Below are 22,373 nucleotides of genomic sequence, written 5' to 3' on the forward strand. Positions count from 1 at the left end.
TAGTCTCACTCTAAAGAAGGTATAATCATGCTGCCCATGTAGGTGCCTCCATCACTTGACATTGGTCAGTTTGTTCCTTGTATTATTCTAATGATTGCTATTTAATTAACTAACTTTATTTTACAAGGTTGGTTCTTATAGTGTAGGTAATTACTCTTTTATAGCCTCATCTTAGTGAAGTTGAGCATGAAAAAAAGATAGAAATTCTTAAGAATATATAAGAATAGAATAGTACAGCATAAAGTGCAGTAATAAAACCATTACTCAACTTCAACAAAAATCAACATTTAGTAATACTGAAAGTAAATAAACTTTCATTTGCTGACTCATATTTGATTTTTTTCAAATTTGGTTGTTGTCATCTTATTCTGTGGCTAAACTCACTAAATGCTTAATGTATTTTTTCCTTTAATACATACTCTGGGATTCACCAAGAAAAAAAATTTAAGCCTGAAAAGGAAATAATAGGAAGTTATATGTGTGGGGACAATTGGGAAATCTGCTAATCATGGATGAAATAAATAGATTGATGGACTACGTGCAGTAAGTCTGTCCTGAACAAACACAACTCTGTCCTCATGGAGCTATTTACTAAGATACTGGAAAATAAAATGATATTCCAGTGTGCTGGGTTATTTTTAAATGAAAGCTTAGAAGTTGGCAATGGAAAATGCTCTCAGGTTATTATGCTTTCATTCTCCTTCAGTCTTAACTTGTGAAATTCCTTCCTGTACATTTTCTAGCAGTAACGTCTGCACTACAAGTTTAAAGTTGAATCATAAAAATTGCTTCAAAATAAGGGTATTTTCTAGTTAAAAATCACACTAATGTATTTCAGTTGTAAAAACAACTTGGAATTCAGGATGGATCATCAGTCAAATAAATTATAGTAAAGCATAGAGACAAAGACCCACTAAGAGAGGGACAGTGGACAGTGGTAGATGATTTACCCAAATCCACGGGGAAACCATGATAGTAATTTGCTGTGATTTAAATTACCTGTATTTCGGGGACTAGAGATATTGTACAGCAAGTGGGATATTTCCCTGTGTGTGATTGACCTGGTTCATCCTATGATAACTAGGAGTGATTCCCTGAAGGAGTGGGGTATGCCCTCCCCCAAGAAAAGTAAACAAGTAAGATGACTTTCAATCATGAGTTCATTTATTTTTTTTCAGGGGTGGTGGGCACGCACAGTGGCACTGGGGGTGGGGGCATTACTCCTGGCTCTGCACTCAGAAATTATTCTTGGCAGGCTCAGAGGAAATCACAGAGGATGCTGGGGATCAAACCCCAAGGCAGACCCCCTATCTGCTGTGTTATCACTCTGACCTCAGGAGCCCTCTTGAAATTTGACTGTGTTTAATGTTTAAACCACTGTGAATGGCATGTTTTAAATTTTTCCCTTTTTTTCAAGAGAGAGATTCAGTGAATTGAGTGTATGCTTTTTTTTTTTTTTTTGGTTTTTGGGCCACACCCGGTGACGCTCAGGGTTTACTCCTGGCTATGCGCTCAGAAGTCGCTCTTGGCTTGGGGGACCATATGGGACGCCGGGGGATCGAACCGCGGTCCTTCCGAGGCTAGCGCAGGCAAGGCAGGCACCTTACCTTTAGCGCCACCGCCCAGCCCCAAGTGTATGCTTTTCATGCCAGAGACCTGGGTTTGATTTCTAGTCCCTTGATCACTTTTAAATGTAATTCAGAAACCCAAATTCCAGTTTTCTTTGTATTTATAAGATACAACAATTTTGGGGGCCAGAGAGATAGCATGGAGGTAAGGCGTTTGCCTTTCATGCTGGAGGTCATCGGTTTGAATCCCGGCGCCCCATATGGTCCCCCGTGCCTGCCAGGAGCAATTTCTGAGCCTGGAGCCAGGAATAACCTCTGAGCACTGCTGGGTGTGACCCAAAAACCACAAAAAAAAAAAAAAAAAAAGAAAGATACAACAATTTTTACCATCATAATATTTTGTTTTCAGAAGGGGGCCACAGCCAGCAATGCAGTCTTCGCTGGCAGTGCTTGCGGGGACCATATACAGTTCCATTGATTGAACAGGGCTGGCTGCATGCAAGACAAGTGCCCTTGACACTGTACTTTTTCTCTGGCCTCACCTTAGCCATTTTTGAGTACAGGTCAATGGTATTAAATACATCCATAATGTTGTGCCGTCATCCATCTCCAGTATTATTTTTCATCTTACAAATGGAAACTGTACCTATTACAAAACTACTTCCCGCTCTCCCTCCCTCAGCCTGGCAAGCCTCATTCTGATTTCTATATTTAAGCATTTGACTGCTCTTAGGTTTCTCATATAAATGGAATTATATAAAATTTGTCTTTTCGTCATTGGCTTATTTAAGTTAACGTATTTCCTATGGTTCATCAATGTTGTAGCTGGAGAAAATGGTAGAAGTGTTAAGGCCTTACATGTAGCTGACCCCACTTTGATATTCAGCACCATATATGGTCTCCCTGAGTACTGCCAGGTGTAACCCAGTCCCAAAGCTTCATCTATATTGTAATATACTGTAGACCAGGAGTCTCAAACTCAATTTACCTGGGGGCCGCAGGAGGCAAAGTCGGGGTGATCCTTGAGTGCAAAGTCAGTAGTAAGCCTTGAACATTGGGGGTGTGACCCAAACAACTAAAACAAAACAAAACAAAAAAAGATTCCTCTAGAGCAGGGCCACAAAATGTTATATGGAGGGCCATTTGCGGCCTGTGGGCTGCGAGTTTGAGACCCCTGCCAATGTAGACTTTTCCTCCTTCTTAGAGTCTGGATAATATTCTATTTATTTATCATTTTGTTTATATGTTAATTGGCAATGCTCACTTGGGTTGCTACCATGTTGGGGTTTTTTTTGTTTGTTTGTTTTTGATTTTGTTTTTTTTTTTTTGGTCACACCCAGCGCTGTTCAGGGGTTACTCCTGGCTCTACGCTCAGAAATCGCTCCTGGCAGGCTCGGGGGACCATATGGGATGCCGGGATTCGAACCACCGTCCTTCTGCATGCCAGGCAAATGCCTTGCCTCCATGCTATCTCTCTGGCTCCATTTTTTTTCATTTTTTAAAACAATTTAAAGAAAATGCATCACATAATTGACATAACTGATCATAATACATTTGTTTGCTTCCATGTTTTATCTATTGTGAATAATGCTACTGTGAACATTAGGATTACAGTTTCTCTTTGAAATCCTGATATTATTCTCTTGTGTTTGTACCAAGCAGTGAACTTTGTGGTCATTTGGTAATTCTATTCTTAATTTTTTTTTCTTATTTTGTTTTTTTTTTTGGGGTCACACCTGGCAGTGCTCAGGGGTTCCTCCTGGCTCCACGCTTAGAAATCGCTCCTGGCAGGCTTGGGGGACCATATGGGATGCCGGGATTCGAACCAATGACCTTCTGCATGAAAGGCAAACGCCTTACCTCCATGCTATATCTCCGGCCCCTATTCTTAATTTTTAAAGAGTCTGAGGAGGCTTTTTTGGTTTTGGTTTTGGTTTTGGGCCACACCTGGTGGAACTCGGGGCTTACTCCCATCTCTGTATTCAGGGTTCACTCCTGGGAGGGTGGAAGGGCTCAGGAGATCAAATGGGATGCTGGGGTCAGACATGCAAGACAAGTAGGGTATTTGTTTTATATTCTTTTATATATATATATATATATATATATATATATATATATATATATATATATATTCTTTTATATATATTTTTTATATTCTTCTGGTCTTGGGGCCACATTCAGAAGTGCTTAGAGGACCATGAAGTTCTGGAGATCAGACTGGGACTCCCACATACAAAGCATGCATTTCAGCTACCCCCAGCCCTCCTTTTTAAGTTTTTCATGTTTTGTAGTTTTTACTGTATAAGTCTCCATCTTCTTGTTTATTACTTTTTAATTTTTACTTTTTTTTTTTTTTTTTTTTTTTGGTTTTTGGGCCACACCCGGTAACGCTCAGGGGTTACTCCTGGCTATGCGCTCAGAAGTCGCTCCTGGCTTGGGGGACCATATGGGATGCCGGGGGATCGAACCGCGGTCTGTCTCCTAGGCTAGCGCAGGTAAGGCAGGCACCTTACCTCCAGCGCCACCGCCCGGCCCCTAATTTTTACTTTTTAAGGAAGAAATGGTTATTGAAAAGTAGAAGAGAAAGAAATTCCCCAAGCCAGAAAGAAACATAGACAACATAGAAAAGTTTTCCTTGGTTAATTGTTTTGGGGTTACACTTGGCAGTACTCAAGGCTTACTCCTGATTCTGTGCTCAATGCCTTGTTCTTCAAAATAATAGCTGTCATGAAATAGGACATGCTTAATTGACAAGCCTTAAAAATCATCAGCCATTTTTCAATTTTACAGCCTTTGATCACTGTTAATTTTCTTCTAGTTCACTTACTTGATGTCCGCTCTTGTTGGCAACATGAGCATAGGATGTTGCATGTATAGGGACTAGGATGAATAGAACAACCTGAGTTAAGTCAAGCACAAAGGGAAATTATACTATAAAGACACTGGGTGAGTACTATATGTATGAGATTAAAAACTAAAAATGCAGAGCCGGAGAAATAGCACAGCGGTAAGGCATTTGCCTTGCAAGCAGAAGGATGGTGGTTCAAATCCTGGCATCCCATATGGTCCTCCAAACCTGCCAGGAGCGATTTCTGAGCGTGGAGCCATGAGTAACCCCTGAGCGCTGCCGGGTGTGACCCCCCCCCCAAAAAAAAAAAAAACAAAAAACAAAAAAACTAAAAATGCATCATGATTAATGGCTATGATGTCACTAGATAGTAGAAATTAGGGCCTACTCTGGTTTGATTCTCAGTATTACATATACCTACCCAAGCACTGCTGAGAATAAATGCAGGAATAGTCCTGAGCAAAACTGAGTGTGTTATGCCCCCCCCCCGATAAATAAAGCAAAACTAATTTAAGAGAGAAATAGTAGTTCTGTAATATATGGAGACATATCTTATTTACAATAATGGAAACATAATAAGGGAGTTAAAGACTATAAATGTGATAGACCACCTATATCGAATCCATCTCATATCTTATATAGAAAGTTTTGACCAACAACAGTGTCCCCATCTTGTCACCAGGTATGTCAATATTTTTTGAATATTAAGAACATAGGTATAAAAACATATTGAATATAACAGAAGCAGTGCTGAGAGGAATTGATTTATTCAGGGCCATATCTGTTATTGCTCATGCTTCCTCCAGGCTGTCTACTTAAGGGTTACTCCTGAAGATTCTTGGGGACCAGGAGCACAGAAAACATTAATTAAAAAACTACTTTCACTTCTATGTTTATTACAGCACTGTTCACAGTAGTCAAGATCTCAAAATACTGGGGCCGGAGAGATAGCATGGAGTTAAGGCATTTGCCTTGCATGCAGAAGGTTGGTGGTTTGAATCCTGGCATCCCATATGGTCCCCGAACCTGCCAGGAGCAATTTCTGAGCATAGAGCCAGGAGTAACCCCTGAGCACTGCTGGTGTGACCCAAAAACCAAAAAAAAATCTCAAAATAACCCAGTTGCCCAAGGACGAGGAGAGAATCTGGTTTGCATTCTGCAGGAGCCCAGGGTTTGACTCTTGGTAGTGCATACCCTTCAACCCCTGCCAAGCATCTCTGATTCCTTTTTCCAGGTCAAAACAAACAAACAAGTCAATGAAACTAATAGTTCTTTGAAAAGAGGAACAACATTTCTCTCTTTTTTTTTTTAAGAGAGTAAATCTTTAGCTAGATGGATTTAAAAAAAATCAGATTCAAATGACTAAAATCAGAAAAGAAAGTGAGGTCATTATTGTTATTCTACAAAAAATAGAAGTTTTCGGGCCCGGAGAGATAGCACAGCGGCGTTTGCCTGGCAAGCAGCCGATCCAGGACCAAAGGTGGTTGGTTCGAATCCCGGTGTCCCATATGGTCCCCCGTGCCTGCCAGGAGCTGTTTCTGAGCAGACAGCCAGGAGTAACCCCTGAGCAACGCCAGGTGTGACCCAAAATCCAAAAAAATAAATAAAAATAAATAAATAAAAGTTTTCAGGTACACAGTAATAACAAAAATGGTGGATAATTTTACTTAATCTGATATATATTGTGGTATATGTTTTATTTTTAATCTCAAAATTATGCTGTGTACAGCTCCCATTAGCTTATATGTTTATGCTCTAACAGACCCTTTAAACACTTGAATCTTGATTTCTTTCTTTCTTTCTTTTTTTTTTTTGTTTTTTTGTTTTTTGGGTCACACCCAACAGTGCTCAGAGGTTACACTTGCCAGGCTTGGGAGACCATATGGGATGCCGGGATTCAAACCATCATCTGTCCTGGGTTGCCTGAGTGCAAGGCAAACACCCTACTGCCATGCTATCTCTCCGGCCTCTTGATTTTATTTTATTTTATTTTTGGTTTTTGGGTCACACCCGGCAGTGCTCAGGCTCCACGATCAGAAATCACTTCTGGCAGGCTCGGGGGACCATATGGGACATCGGGATTCGAACCGATGACCTTATGCATGAAAGGCAAACGCTTTACCTCCATGCTATCTCTCCGGCCCCTTGATTTTATTTTTACATTAGTTTTTTGTTCATTTGTTTTTGGGTCACACCCAGCAACACTCAGGGGTTGCTCTTGTTCTGTGCTCAGAAATCACTCCTGGCAGGCACGAGGGACCATATGGGGTGCCGGGATTCAAAACATCATCTCTCCTGGATCAGCTGCATGCAAGGCAAATGCCCTACCGCTGTGCTATCTCTCCAGCCCCTGGGTTTTGTTGGTTTGGGTTTGGGGCCACATCCAGCAGCACTGAGGGTTACTCTTGGCTCTGCACTCAGAAACTAATCCTGGCAGTCTTGGAGGATCATAGGGGATGCCAAGGATCAAACCTAGGTCAGCCACTTGCAAGGCAAATTCCATACCAGCTCTGCTATCACTCTAGCCAGGGGTCTCAAATTCGCAGCCCGTGGGCCGTTTGCGGCCCTCCATACAACATTTTGTGGCCCTGCCCTAGAGGAATCTTTTTTGTTTTGTTTTAGTTGTTTGGGTCACAGCCCCAATGTTCAAGGCTTACTACTGACTTTGCCTCCTGCGGCCCCCACGTAAATTGAGTTTGAGACCCCTGCTAGCCTCTCATTTTTTACATTCATTGATATCTTGCCTGTCTTTTTTTAATTTGATGCGTGGGAGATTGGGTTACACCTGGAGGTGCTCAGGGTTTATACCTGGTCTGTGCTTGGATCACTCCTAAGTGGTACTTGAACCACCATATTTGGTGCTGGGGATTGGTTTTGTTTTTTTTTTTTTTTTTGGTTTTTGGGCCACACCCGGTAACGCTCAGCGGTTACTCCTGGCTATGCGCTCAGAAGTTGCTCCTGGCTTGGGGGACCATATGGGACACCGGGGGATCGAACCGCGGTCTGTCCAAGGCTAGCGCGCAGTCAAGGCAGGCACCTTACCTTTAGCGCCACCGCCCGGCCAGGTGCTGGGGATTGAACCAGGCTTAGCATCATGCAAGGCTGGTGCCTTACTATCTATAATTATCTCTCTGGTTCAGATGAGGATCATGTGTCTTATAAATATTGTTATGTATTTGTAATTTTTTTTTTTTTTTGGTTTTGGGTTTTTGGGTCACACCTGGCAGTGCTCAGGAGTTACACCTGGCTCTATGCTCAGAAATCGCCCCTAGCAGGCACGGGGGATTATATGGGATGCTGGGATTCGAACCACCGTCCTTCTGCATGGAAGGCAAATGCCTTACCTCCACGCTATCTCGCCAGCCCCGTATTTGTAATTTTTTTTGTTTGTTTTTTTTGTTTTGTTTTTTTTGGGGGGCCACACCCGTTTGACGCTCAGGGGTTACTCCTGGCTATGTGTTCAGAAATCGCCCCTGGCTTGGGGGGGACCATATGGGACGCCGGGGGATCGAACCGCGGTCTGTTCCTTGGCTAGCGCTTGTAAGGCAGACACCTTACCTCCAGCGCCACCTTCCCGGCCCCCGTATTTGTAATTTTTAAAGTTAAAATTACTAGCTGTTTCTGGGCTGTGTTGTATGTTCTTTGGCCAACATTTGAACTGTTTGACTTTGAATTACAAAGTTCTGGAATGGATGAGAGAGTGATACTCGGGACCTGAGATGATGTACAGAGTATGAGCTGTGCATATAAAGTAGTGTATTTTGTCATTTTACTAAATGTACTTACATGAATAGTCCTTAAAGCTGCCTACTGGCTACTATTAATTCCTTTTTGAAAACCTCTTTGATAATTGCCTTTTTTCAGTTTATGAGTCAGAAGTACATTTGTCAATAAGTAAGGATTTACAAAATCACTCTCAATGTTTTTTTCATGTAGTAAGCATCCCTCCTTCTAAATTAGGACATAGTGCAAATGGAGAGTAAATTTGCTTGTGTCACACAGCAAAACATGACAGGGTGGACTTAAAGCCAGATTCCTTGCATCCACTTGGTGATCATTTTTCTGCTTTGCTCCCACAGTGTAATGCCTTGTCCTGTGTGTTTTGGGGCCTCTGTGTTTTCCAGAAAACAGGGTGAGATCACTCTAACATCATCTATTAGTGTTAAATTAAGTTCAAAAAGTACATTAGAGGGCTAGGGAGATAGGCGAGTACCTTAAGGCCAGGAGTAAACCCTGAACAACTCTAGGAGTGACTTCAAAATCCCAAACCAGAAAAGTCCTTTAGAAACCAGATTGGATATGTGGGTGTCATGGTATTAGGTAGTTGTCATAAATGCTGTTTTTATTTTTATTTATTTTTACTTTTAATAAAAATCCTTATTGAAGCACCATGATTACATGCATGTTTGTAGTTGGGTGTCATTCATAAACAGAACACCCCCCCTTCAACAGTGCAGAATTCCCTCCACTACCGCCCTCTCCCTCCTTCCCCACCCCTGCCTGTTTTTGTTGTTGTTTGAGTCACACCCAGCAGCACTCAGGGGTTACTCCTGGCTCTACAGTTGCTTTATTAGATGTGAGCATGCATAAGTATATCACATACTTTTATGTGATATACATGAATTCATACAAGTTGTGAGAATAAATAAGCATGAACATGAGATAATTTGGGATCAGATCTAGGCATTGAGATATATAGGTCATGTACTCTACAAATTGAACTACATCCTTAGCTTTCTCCTCTTATCTTTTTTCTTCTCCTCCTTTTTCTTCTTTCTCTTCTTCCCCTTCTTACTCTTCTTTACCTTCTCACTCCTTCCTCCTTTTTTCTTCCTTTTCATCATCCCCATCTTCTTACCCTTCACATTATTCTTACTCTTCGCTTTATTCTTACTCTTCGCTTTATTCTTCTTACACTCCTTTGCCTTATTTTTCTTACTCTTCTTTGCCTTAGTCTTCTTCCTCCTCTTCCTCTTCTCACTCTTCCTCCAACTCATTATTATTCTCTTCCTGGGTCTCTGGGACGTCAATGATTCCTATTTCTGTTGATTCTATCAAAGCCTTCTATTTTTATCTGTTCACATTCTTTGGGTAGTTTAGACATTATCTGATCATTTTCTTTAAGGTTCTCTTCCAATCTCTTCTGCTGTATAGAGTTGTTCTGCATCTCACCCTCTGGCTCACTGACCGTTTGCAGGTGCCATTACTCCAGTGGAGAGGCTTTCCATTAAGATTTACAATTCATAAGCCAAGTTTTTCAGACCTGTTATTTCAGTATGAAGTTTTCTTTTTTTTTTTTTTTTGAGCCCCCCCCCCAGTATGAAGTTTTCTAATTTCAATCTTCATATCCTCTTGATTCTTATTTGTGCTCCATTTAACTCGATCTATGCTTTCTTTGAGCTCCATGAACATCCTCGTAATTCTTTGGTACTTTTCAGATTATCAGAGCAGCCATCTTCATTCCCTATACATGAGATTGTCCTGCATTGTTTCCCCATTGTGATGCATGTAGTGTAGTTTTTACTATGTACTGAGGTGAGGTTCAGAGAGCCAAGCGGAAAGGCTGCGCTCTGGCTCCACCCAAAATGCAGACAGAGGAGCAGGACAGCAGTCCTTTATAATGGTTCTCTGGTGCCCCATCACATGGCAGGAATCAGCCCCCATGTTGGTTGGGTGGGGACATCTTACTGGGTTTGGGTCCTGGAAAGATTATGTTTCTTGGTGTCTTCTGGGCTGCTTCCCACAGAAACAAGCATAAATGCTGTTTTTATTTTTTTTATTTTTTTTTATTTTATTTATTTATTTTTTTTGGTTTTTGGGCCACACCTGGTGACGCTCAGGGGTTACTCCTGGCTGTGCGCTCAGAAATCGCTCCTGGCTTGGGGGGACCATATGGGACACTGGGGGATCGAACCGCAGTCCGTCCTACACTAGCACTTGCAAGGCAGACACCTTACCTCTAGCGCCACATTCCCGGCCCCATAAATGCTGTTTTTAAAGACAACTAAATAATTAAGATTATAGTACAGGAGTTTAAGCACTTGTTTTATATAGATCCTTTTGTACCAGCTGGCCCCCAAGCACAGAGCCATGAGTAACTCCTGAGTACTGCTGGGGATGGCCCCAAAATTAAAAAAAAGAACTCTATGAAACCACTGAATTATTGGAGGTGGGTGGATCAGCATGGTTGGGCTACACTGGGTCATTCTCAGCTTTCACTCCTTAGGAATCACAGTGCCAAGGATCAAACTGGTGCCACTTGCAAGCAAGGCAATTGTAATCCCTGGACTATCTCTCCACTTGCACCTCTAAATTTCAGGAGACAACAGGCTACCCCTTTGATGCTTCACACTTTCTTTTCCCACCCCCAACCCCTTTTTTTTTTTTTTTTTTTTTTTTTGGTTTTTGGGCCACACCCGTTTGATGCTCAGGGGTTACTCCTGGCTATGTGCTCAGAAATCGCCCCTGGCTTGGGGGAACCATATGGGACGCCGGGGGATCGAACTGCTGTCCGTTCCTTGGCTAGCGCTTGTAAGGCAGGCACCTTACCTCCAGCGCCACCGCCCGGCCCCCCCCAACCCTTTTAAATGAAGCTCACTCACGTTTAGGTATGAAATGGGGAGACTGTCTACAGAGCTTTGGTTGCCAGGAACCATGCAAGAGTGTACAGAACTATCTCCACAGAGCTTCCTGGCCTCACCCCAGAGATTCAGCCTCACTATTCTTTTTTTTTTTTTTTTTTTTTTGTGGTTTTTGGGTCACACCCGGCAGTGCTCAGGGGTTATTCCTGGCTCCAGGCTCAGAAATTGCTCCTGGCAGGCACAGGGGACCATATGGGACGCTGGGATTCGAACTGATGACCTCCTGCATGAAAGGCAAACGCCTTACCTCCATGCTATCTCTCCGGCCCCCCAGCCTCACTATTCTTTCATGAGCAGCTCCCCCACCTCCACCCTCTGTCCTCAGCAGCTACAGAACCAGCCTGGTGTGTCCACCTTGGCTGCAAAGAATGAGGAGTTCGGACCGGCCTAGGAATAAAAGTGTTCCCCAAACCAAGCATCCTCCACACCAACTCCACCCCACTCCCTATCTATTACATGACAGTTCTGAGCTTAGCAATTGGCAGACCTATCTGTGTTTTCTGTCACTTGCTATAGAGCCCGCAGGCCGTTTGTGGCCCTCCATACAACATTTTGTGACCCACAGCCGGCCTTCAAATATCGCAGTATTCGTGATTATTCACTTACCGAATAATCGCAATGAAAATCACATTAGTAAGAAAAAAATCGCATTAAACATTCGCATACCCTGAGCAGTTCCGTTCAGGGTATGCAAATGTTTAATGCGATTTTTTTCTTACTAATGCGATTTTTTTCTTACTAATGCGATTTTTTTCTTACTAATGCGATTTTTTTTTTTTTTTTTTTTTGGTTTTTTGGGCCACACCCAGCGGTGCTCAGGGGTTACTCCTGGCTGTCTGCTCAGAAATAGCTCCCGGCAGGCACGGGGGACCATATGGGACACGGGTATTCGAACCAACCACCTTTGGTCCTGGATTGGCTGCTTGCAAGGCAAACACCGCTGTGCTATCTCTCCGGGCCCACTAATGCGATTTTTTATTGCGAATATTTGGTAAGTGAAATCCCTTATGCAGCCCTGCCTCACCCCGACTTTGCCTCCTGTGGCCCCCAGGGTAAATTGAGTTTGAGATCCCTGCTATAGAGCTTTCTGTAAAACTATATACCTACAGGGCCCGGAGAGATAGCACAGCTGCGTTTGCCTTGCAAGCAGCTGATTCAGGACCTAAGGTGGTTGGTTCAAATTCCGGCACCCCATATGATCCCCCATGCCTGCCAGGAGCTATTTCTGAGCAGAAAGCTAGGAGTAACCCCTGAGCACTGCCTGGTGTGGCCCAAAAACCCAAAAAAAAAAACAAAACCAAAAAAAAAACAAAAACACAACAACTATATACCTTATACCTACAAACTGGCAATCATTTCTGCCCCCAGCACTCACCCCTGCCTCCTGCAGGAAATATTCCCATCCCTTCTGGGGGACTGGGCATCCAGGAAGGAATACCTACAATACCACTTATAGACTTTTGGGCAGAAATGTTAGTACCTTCTTTGAATTTGAATATTTTTAAAAATTCATTATTATTTTTAAATGTAAACACTATGGTTACAAGGTTGTTCATACTATGTTTTTTTACAGTTAAATTTGTTCAAGACTGATTTTTTTTTTTTTTTTTTTTTTTGGTTTTTGGGCCACACCCGGTGATGCTCAGGGGTTACTCCTGGCTATCTGCTCAGGAATAGCGCCTGGCAGGCACGGGGGACCATATGGGACGCCGGGATTTGAACCAACCACCTTTGATCCTGGGACGGCTGCTTGCAAGGCAAACGCCACTGTGCTATCTCTCCGGCCCTTAAGACTGATTTATAGTACATACAATGTATAACAATGTATACAAGGTATAACAATATAACTATATATACATATACTATATATACATATACAATATGCATTACAGTATATAACAGCCTTCAGCAGTGTGCATTTCCTGCCACCAATGTCAACAATTTCCCTCCCACCCTTCCCATTATGCCCTCTTTCCTCCCACCCACCCTCCCCCACCTGCCTCTGGGGCAGACATTTTGTCATTTTACTTCTGTCTCTGTCTTTCTGTCTCCCCTCTTTCCCTCTCCCCCTCTTTCCTTCTCTCTTCTCTTCTTTCTCTCTCCTTTTCTCTCCCCGCTTGATGCCAGCTAAAGGATTCCTCAGTCCCAGCATCTCCCATGGGGCTTGGCTTGCCCACAGCTTCCATTGGCATCAGCATTGGAGTAAAGGGCCTAGCAGTTAGAACTACTTTCATTCTCAGATCATCATTATAGTTGTGGCTGGGCGGGAACTGTAGGGTGAGAGGAAAACTGTTGACATTGGTGGCAGGAAATGTGCACCGTTGAAAGCTGTTATACATTGTATGACTGAAAATCAGTCTGTACAGTTGATTAAGTGGGAGTCAATGGCAATAGATCATTTTGACCTTTAATATTATTTTTTTTTATTATTATTATGGATTGGAGCTGGAGAGAGAGCACAGTGGTAGGGTGTTTGCCTTGCACATGGACAACCCAGGATGGACCCAGATTTGATTTCCAGCATTCCATATGGTCATCGAGCCTGCCAGGAACAATTTCTGAGTGTAGAGCCAGGAGTAACCCCTGAGTGCCACCAAGTATGGCCCCCAAACCAAAAATATAGATCTATTGTCCAAGACTGTTGGTGGTGATGTTTTTAAAATTATTATTTTGTGTATAATTTCTTTTGGTTTGGAGACTATATATGGCAATGGTCTGGCTCTAGGGATTACTCCTGGTGAAGTTCAGTGCTGCAGATCGAACCCTAACTTGGCAACATGCAAGGCAAGTGTTCTACCCACTATACTAAGGCCCCTTTTGTTGTTGTTGTTGTCATTTTGTTTTTTAGGTCACACCCAGTGGTGCTCAGGGTTTACTCCTGGCTCTGCACTCAGAAATTGCTCCTGGCAGGCCCAGGGGATCATATGGGATGCCAGGACCACCATCTTTCCTGAATTGGTTGCGTGCAAGGCAAACGCCCTACTGTTGTGTTATTTCTCTGACCTCTGTTGTTGTTTTTTTTTGTTTGTTTGCTTGTTTTTTTGGGCCACATCCAGTGACGCTTAGGAGATATTCCTGGCTATGTGCTCAGAAATCGCTCCTGGCTAGGGGGACCATATGGGACACCAGGAATCGAACCGAAGTTCGTCCTGAATTGGCCGTGTGTAAGGCAAATGGCCTACTGCTGTGCTATTGCTCTGGCCCCTGTTGTTATTTTTAATGGAAATCAGGGTGTAATGTATTGGAAAGGAAATGAAAAAAAATTAAACTAGTTGAGGTGATCAAATCGAGTGAAAACCTTTAGTAGTGAATCAGGACAGCCCTCTCTCTCCCTGACCTTCAGGATCAAGCAGCTGTGTAGTGGATCTGTGTTGGGATTACTCAGTAGGTTATGACTCTGACATCCATGGAGTCAATGTCGTGAAAGGAAGCAGAAATACTTGTTTGTTTTGTGGAGCTGAGGAGATCAGATAATGAGTAGACGGGAGGGTTCACTTACTCCCATTTTTATAAGTAACTGGAAGCTTCAGGAAAGTTCACAGGAACTCTCTTCTTGATTTCCAGCCCCTTTCTACTTGAAGCATCCCCGGAGGGATGGATAGGCATTTGTTTTTGCTCTTGTTGATTTATGTTTTGGCGTTTTTTGTTTATTTGTGGACCACACCCGGAGATAATCGAATTATATCTGCACTCAGAAATCAGTCCTGGGGCCCGGAGAGATAGCACAGCAGCATTTGCCTTGCAAGCAGCCGATCCAGGACCAAAGGTGGTTGGTTCGAATCCCGATGTCCCATATGGTCCCCCGTGCCTGCCAGGAGCTATTTCTGAGCAGCCAGCCAGGAGTAAGCCCTGAGCACCGCCGGGTGTGACCCAAAAACCAAAAAAAAAAAAAAAAAAAAAAAAAGAAATCAGTCCTGGGAGTGCCCAGGGAGACAATATAGGATACCAAGAACTGAACGTAGGTTGGCCATGTGTAAGGCAAGCACCCCACTCCCTGTACTATTCCTCTGATCCACTTGTCTCAAATACTAATGCTTTTCTTTGAAACAGACCAGCTTTATTTATTTATTTATTTATTTTAGTTTTTCGGGCCACACCCACACCACCCGTTTGATGCTCAGGGGTTACTCCTGGCTAAGCGCTCAGAAATTGCCCCAGGCTTGGGGGGACCATATGGGACACCGGGGGATAGAGCCAAGGTCTCGATCTTTCCTTGGCTAGCGCTTGCAAGGCAGACAGACACCTTACCTTTAGCGCCACCTCGCCGGCCCCGAAACAGACCAGCTTTATTCCTAACCATGCTCATTCTTGATTTCCCTTTTAGTCTGTGTCTCCACACTTAGTTTGCTTTGGCACCAGGCATAGGTGAGTGGCAGGGTGAAGAAATAAGAAATTAGAGGTGACTGTAAAGGAAACTGGTGTTTCTTTTTTTTTTTTTTTTTTTTTTGGTTTTTGGGCCACACCCGTTTGACGCTCAGGGGTTACTCCTGGCTATGTGCTCAGAAATCGCCCCTGGCTTGGGGGGACCATATGGGACGCCGGGGGATCGAACCGCGGTCCTTCCTTGGCTAGCGCTTGCAAGGCAGACACCTTACCTCCAGCGCCACCTACCCGGCCCCAAACTGGTGTTTCTTGAGAGTTAACTGGACACCATTCTGTGCACGCACATGCACGCACGCACACACACAACCTCATGACTCCATCTGACCCCGCAGCAAAAGCTAAGTGAGAATATGCCTCAGATTTACCCAGCGAAGCCATTTTCAGCCTGAGATTATGCCTGTGCCCATGTAAGCAAAGGGCAGCTCCATTTTGCTGAATTCCCTTTAAATGCCTGTGAGACTCTTGATCAGAAATATATTTGAGAGCTTTAGCAGTATAGATCTTTCTGCTTGGGAAGATGTATGTCCCCTTGGGAAGAAGTATGGTTCTTTTCTTTCTTCCATTTTTTTTTTTAGGCTGCTCCTGGCTTGGTGGTTGGGGGTCATTCCTAGTAGTGCTCAGGAGACCATCTGGTGGATACCAGGAATTAAACCCAGACCTCTGCATTGCAAAAACATGACATCCTTTAATATATGAAAAAGTTTCTATAAGATTATCCCACAGTACTTTCCTTCTCTTTTAAAAATATATTTGTTCCACACAAATATTCAAATAACAAATGCTAATGGGCAATACTTGGGTTCCCCAAAACATGTTTCTGAAGAACTGTGCTTGATCTCACAGGTCATTGCTCCTGAATACTTAAGGCACTAGAGTCTAAAGCTGAGATATTCTCCTCAGTGGTCACTGTTTCCCACTTGTCTCTGGCAGTGTGGGTGGAATAAGAACAGGTTCTGGCTGCAGAGCTGGAGCAGAGTGTCCAGAGATTGTGAGTTTACAGGGCTGAAGTTCACTTAGGATGAAGCGGGTGTTGGCATGTCTCTTGAGTTTTCCCAACCTCTCTGATTTACTTGCTTTTGGTTTTCCAGGAAGAGTTGGCTGAAGGTGCGGACCATGGACTGTATCTCATCAACAACTATCCTGCCCCTTCTATTGGGTTGCGTGGGACTTTATAGCATTTTTAAACTGCTGCAGCATGTGTTCACAAAGAGTTGCCTCCAAAACTCGGTGGTGGTCATCACAGGTTCTACCTCAGGTCTGGGGCGAGGTAAGTCCTGAGGCATTGTGTCCTGGGGAAAGAAGTTTGTCCTTCAGAGAGAAGCTCTGCTGCAGTGGAACCACTGACACAGGCGCAGAAAAGGCAGCAGGCTGGATATTTCTGGGGTATGAGTTTGTCTTTGCCTGGGCACACAGGGAAAGAGCTGAAACACCAGAGCCAGACTCTTTTTTTGTTTTTGCTTTTTTGGGTGACACCCGGCCGCGCTCAGGGGTTACTCCTGGCTCTATGCTCACTCCTGGCTCTATGCTCAGAAATCACTCCTAGCAGACTCAGGGGACCATATGGGATGCCGAGATTCTAACCAATGACCTGCATGAAAGGCAAACACCTTACCTCCATGCTATCTCTCTAGCCCCCAGATCCAGACTCTTAACTGGTCTTGATGTTGAGCCTCACCCCTGGGAGCCAGTGAGAAAGAATGTGGCCAGCTAGAGGCTCCCACCTCCCTTGCACAGCCACTTATTTCATTAGGGATTTGTACATAAAGGCTCCTAATTTTCAAATTAGAAACTGTAGCTTCTTCTCAGTAAGCATGTGGCCATGGAGAACAGGATAAGCAGGGCCTTGGCTGTTCCTTCACCAGGTTCCCCATTTAGTTCCATTATAATTCCACGAGTATGTTGAGTGTCAGGGGACAGCACTTGTAAGAGATTTGCAAGCCTAGAGTCTGACATGATCAAAGACCAACTCCTTTACCCTTCTATCCATACATGCCTCCTGGGGCCAGGGTTCTGGAGAACCAGTACAGCCATGTTTGGGCAATTCCTGCCCATATCCTAAGCATGAGGCCAGGCATCACATCACTCCACAAGGCACTGACACTGGACCCTGGGCCTGAAAGCAAACTGAGAGACCACCTGTCTGCAAGCATATTATGGCTGTATGACTGACGGAAGAGAGAATAGCTTACTCTTAGAAGGGGACATCCCATTCCCCAAAGGCACATCTCAGGGCCAAATAGAATGCTGAGATAGAAAAGTGAAAGACAGTTTCTTCTCCATGATGTGGCACGGTCCTGTCATCACCACTCAAGGCCTGATAAGGGAGCCCCATTGTCTGTTTAGATTTGGATTCATTTTCACTAATTTCCCAAAGCTCAGATTCAGAAAAGGCCTTAAGCTCTGGGACTTACAGCCAGAAAAGTCCAAAGTCAAGATTTAAGTCCATGAATCTGACTCAAGAACTCAGTTTGTCTCACATGAGACCAACTTTTTCCCAGAAAGAGGGCCAGGTCAGCAGGGAGGGCAGTGCAGCAGGCCAAAGCTGGGAGCAGCATATTGTGAGAGGCTGATCAGTACATGACTGTCACAGGAACATAAAGGAGCACACAGGGATTTGTCTACTGGGTTAGTAGTTTGTCGACAAGGCTTTGGGTTTTATGGATTCATTTGTATCTGGGGGTGCCCCTGTGTCTGACATCAGATATCCAGAACTGCCTAGGAACAGCTGCCTCCAAACTCTTTGGCACTGTTGCTCTGCTGACCTTACTCAGCTGCTATATATAGGGACTCAACAGCCAGGCCTCTTGACCTCAGAGAGAAGCATAAAAGACCTTGAAGAGTATTCGAGAGTTGGCTGAGGTGCAAAGTGAGCTGCATATGTTCTGGTATGAGAATATTCAAGAAGGGCCCGCTCCTCTCCATTTTATCACATTTCCACCTTAAGACTTCAGGTCCAGAAGGGAGTTGAAAATATCATTGGAAGGAAAATGAAACTTCTATCATATATGTGTTTGGTATGTTATGCCAACCATTTCTTGCATTCCAAATCACTCTTGTTCTCTGAGGGACAGAGTATATTTCTCTCTTTTTCCTCTAACCTAATGAAATAGAACCTGACTTCCAATGGGCATTTTCAAGCACAAGCAGCCTTGATCACTAAGGATATGCTAATGCTCTGTGAAAAGTTGTCCTTGCCCCCCCACCCCAACACAAGCCGTGTCATCCAACCTGAAGTTTTGGGCTATAGATGAGTCAAGGCAGCTTTCTGTATTGCTCCTGTGTTGTAGTGAAGCTATGTGAGCTTGTCCTTTTAAAACTGGGGCCTCTGACAAATGGAACAAAGTGTTCTATATGCCCACTTTAGCCAGAGTAATCAGGGAGGTCATGAACTGTGATCTTTTTTTTTTTTTTTTTTTGGTTTTTGGGCCACACCCGGTTGACGCTCAGGGGTTACTCCTGGCTATGTGCTCAGAAATCGCCCCTGGCTTGGGGGGGACCATATGGGACGCCGGGGGATCGAACCACGGTCCTTCCTTGGCTAGCGCTTGCAAGGCAGACACCTTACCTCCAGCGCCACCTACCCGGCCCCATGAACTGCGATCTTGATTTAAGCCAGGAATCTTGCCAGCAGAGAAGGCTCATCTGGTAGCTCTAGATAAATGGTACCTTTTTTTTCTCTTGTCCTTCCTGCCTTCCTGTGCTCACTTTTTCAAGAAATCAATGTAGAATCTTTCCAGTTCTGCTGCTTTCACTTCTGTCACTCCCTACACAAATTGTCATTTCTTCCCTTTGGGGCTTGACTATGAAGTGAACAGCATAGGTGATATTTTCCAGAAGCCAGTGTATGCTTGTTTGCTTCACATACTTTGGATTTGTGTGTCTGTACTCTTTAGCACTACCTCATGCAATGTCCATTGTATTGGTCATGACAGAACAAAACAGGGTGAGGAAGGCACCAGAGCCAGAGAGATACTTAATCTCAGGGGATGATTTTAGTAATTCAGAGGAATAGTTCTGGCCTGAAGAATGCTAGTGTCTGGCTTTGGAGTGTAGTATTCATTCCCTCTCAGGAAGCTTTTCTGCTCTGGAGAAAGGATCTACAGGACTGAGGTGTGGGCTTATCTCCCGGACCACCCACAGCAGAATAGAGGCTGCAGCTTTGTCTGGATTTGTGCCTTTTTGACAGTGTAATACAGTGAGAAAACTAGATCTTAAAAGAAGCAGTACCTGGGGCCGGAGAGATAGCATGGAGGTAAGGCATTTGCCTTGCATGCAGGAGGACAGTGGTGGTTCGAATCCCGGCATCCCATACGGTCCCCCAAGCCTGCCAAGAGCGATTTCTGAGCTTAGAGTCAGGAGTAACCCCTGATCACTGCTGGGTGTGACACACGCAAAAAAAAAAAAAAAAAAAAAAAAAAAAGCAGCACCTGAGAACAGCATATCTGAAAATGATTAAATTTTAGAATAAATTTATTAGATTTTAGACTAAATTTCAATAGACTAGCACTCTTTCAAAAAAAACATCAGTGGACATACAAGGTGATGTTGGCAAACACAGCTCTTAAGAGAAGCTCTAGGGGGTATTGCTGTGGTATGAAAGAGGGCTTTGCCTCCTGAGACAGTCCAGCTAAAAAGCTTTCTTTCCCTTTCTTGAGGCATGTTAGAATCCCTTCTCCTTTCCTATTGCATTTTTTGTTTGTTTTGGTTTGGTTTTTGGGACACACCCAGCATCGCTCAGGGTTACTCCTGGCTCTATGCTCAGAAATCGCTCCTGGCAGGCTCAGGGAACCATATGGGATGCCGGGATTCGAACCAATGACCTTCTGCATGGAAGGCAAACGCCTTATCTCCATGCTATCTCACGGCCCCCTCATTTTTATTTTTATTTGGGCACATGCAACAGTGTTTTGTAAGCAGGATTGAACCTGGTCATCCACATGCAAAGTAAGTGGCCCTGGGAACCTTTTCCTTAGCCCCTCCTCTCCTGATAAAAACCTTACAAGTTTTTGTTTTTGGTTTTGGTTTTGGTTTTTGGGTCATACCTGGCAGTGCTCAGGGGTTACTCCTGGCTCTATGCTCAGAAATCATTCCTGGCAGGCTCGGGGGACCATATGGGATGCTGGGATTCGAACCACCGTCCTTCTGCATGAAAAGCAAATGCCCTACCTCCATGCTATCTCTCCTGCCCAAAACCTTACAGTTTGGTTTTTTTTTTTTTTTTTTTTTTTTTTTTTGGTTTTTGGGTCACACCCGGCGGTGCTCAGGGGCCACTCCTGGCTGTCTGCTCAGAAATAGCTCCTGGCAGGCACGGGGGACCATATGGGACACCGGGATTCGAACCAACCACCTTTGGTCCTAGATTGGCTGCTTGCAGGGCAAACGCCACTGTGCTATCTCTCCGGGCCCAAAACCTTACAGTTTTAACAAAACTGTAGGCTTTCTAGGGAAAGGACTGGAAGAGCAAACTTCTATGCCTGACACCTTCTTCCTTCCTGGAGAGCAAATGACTTTGGTTTGGTTCCAAACCAAAGTTTGATCCAAAGTTTGGTTCTTAACCCTTTACTTGGGCTTCCAGGACAGGCCTGTACATTTTTGTAAACCAAGGAGACCAAAGCAAACCACTTGACCACTGGGATTCTTAGATGGTTGGGACCCAGTGGCTCTCTGTCAGCTAAGCACTGACAAGTCAGCATCGACCAGCCTTACAGGCATTTGGGGGATTATACCTGGGTTAGGACAGGTCTAATATTTCCTATTTTCACCAGTAGTTTTTATGAACATTTTACAAAATGAGCTTAGGAATAAAAAAAAAAAAATTGACTAGTATCTTTCAAATCTATTACAGGGAACTGTAGAAATACAGCATGGATAGCTCAATACAAACATGGCTGACCCAGGTTTGATCCCTGGTACCAAATATTGTCGTCAGAGCCCTGTCAGAAGTGGTACTTCAAAAGTTATAAGTAAGCCCTGAGTACCCCCGGGTGCGGGCCTTAAAAACAAAGAATAAAGAAAAGAATCTTGCAGCATAGAGGTTTCCAAATAGTATCATACCTCCCCATTAGGTCCTTAGTGATATCCTGATTATTTATCACTAGACCTGTGTTCTCCATTCTCGTTTTCCACTTAGCAGTAGGGGGCCTTTTAATATGAAACATATATGCTGAAGAGATGCTCAATGGGCTGAGCACAGGTTCTACCTGGTATCACATGGTGTCTCAGCACTGCCAAGAGTGACCCTCTCCTACATGTTGCTCAGGAATGGCCCCCTGAGCAAGCTGGGGGGAAAAAATGAAGCTATCTTGATGATCCTTGAGTATTTTCAGTACTCAGCACACTTTAGGTTCTTTGTTTTGTTTTGTTTTGTTTTGGGGCCACACCCAAGGTACTCAGGGGTTACTCCTGACTCTGCACTCAGAAATCGCTCCTTGCAGGCTCTGGGGACCATATTGGTATGCCAGGGATTGAACCCAGGTAGGCTGCATGCAAGCAAATGCCCTATCCACTGTGTTATCACTCTGGCCCTACACTTATTTCTTTCTGAACTGAAGTAAACTATGCTACAGTACATTTTCTGGCTCTGCAAGGTTATTTGACACTCTACTTTCAGTATCAGCTACTTCTGGCCATTGTCCTTCAGCAGCTTTCGTCTATCTCCAAGTACTCACTGGGAAAACAACCCTTCAGACAGTAGGTGAAGGAGCAGCACCCCCAACCCTCATCACAGAGTTCCATATCTGTGTGCTTCTGCAGAATCATGCAAATGCCTCCTAATAAACATGTGCCTGCTGCACTGGCTCACACATAAACACAGGCTGCCATAGGTGAGACTGCCTGTCTGAGCATATCATTTACCTTCACTGAGTTTCCTAAATTGTGAAAATGGGAATAATGTATAGAGGGTTTTTGAGAACCAAAGATAATAATGGAAGT

General features: G+C 43.9%; 1 protein-coding gene across 1 annotated transcript in view; it reads left to right on the forward strand.

Moving 5' to 3' along the window:
* Nucleotides 1-22,373, forward strand: part of DHRS7B (dehydrogenase/reductase 7B) — a 51,968-nt gene that overhangs the window by 10,457 nt on the left and 19,138 nt on the right. The window contains 1 exon segment of the mRNA XM_049777022.1: nucleotides 16,529-16,707. Within this exon segment, the coding sequence (XP_049632979.1) occupies nucleotides 16,529-16,707 (179 nt within the window).

This window comes from Suncus etruscus, chromosome 7 (assembly GCF_024139225.1).
Source record: "Suncus etruscus isolate mSunEtr1 chromosome 7, mSunEtr1.pri.cur, whole genome shotgun sequence".
In the NCBI taxonomy this organism is placed as follows: Eukaryota; Metazoa; Chordata; class Mammalia; order Eulipotyphla; family Soricidae; genus Suncus; species Suncus etruscus.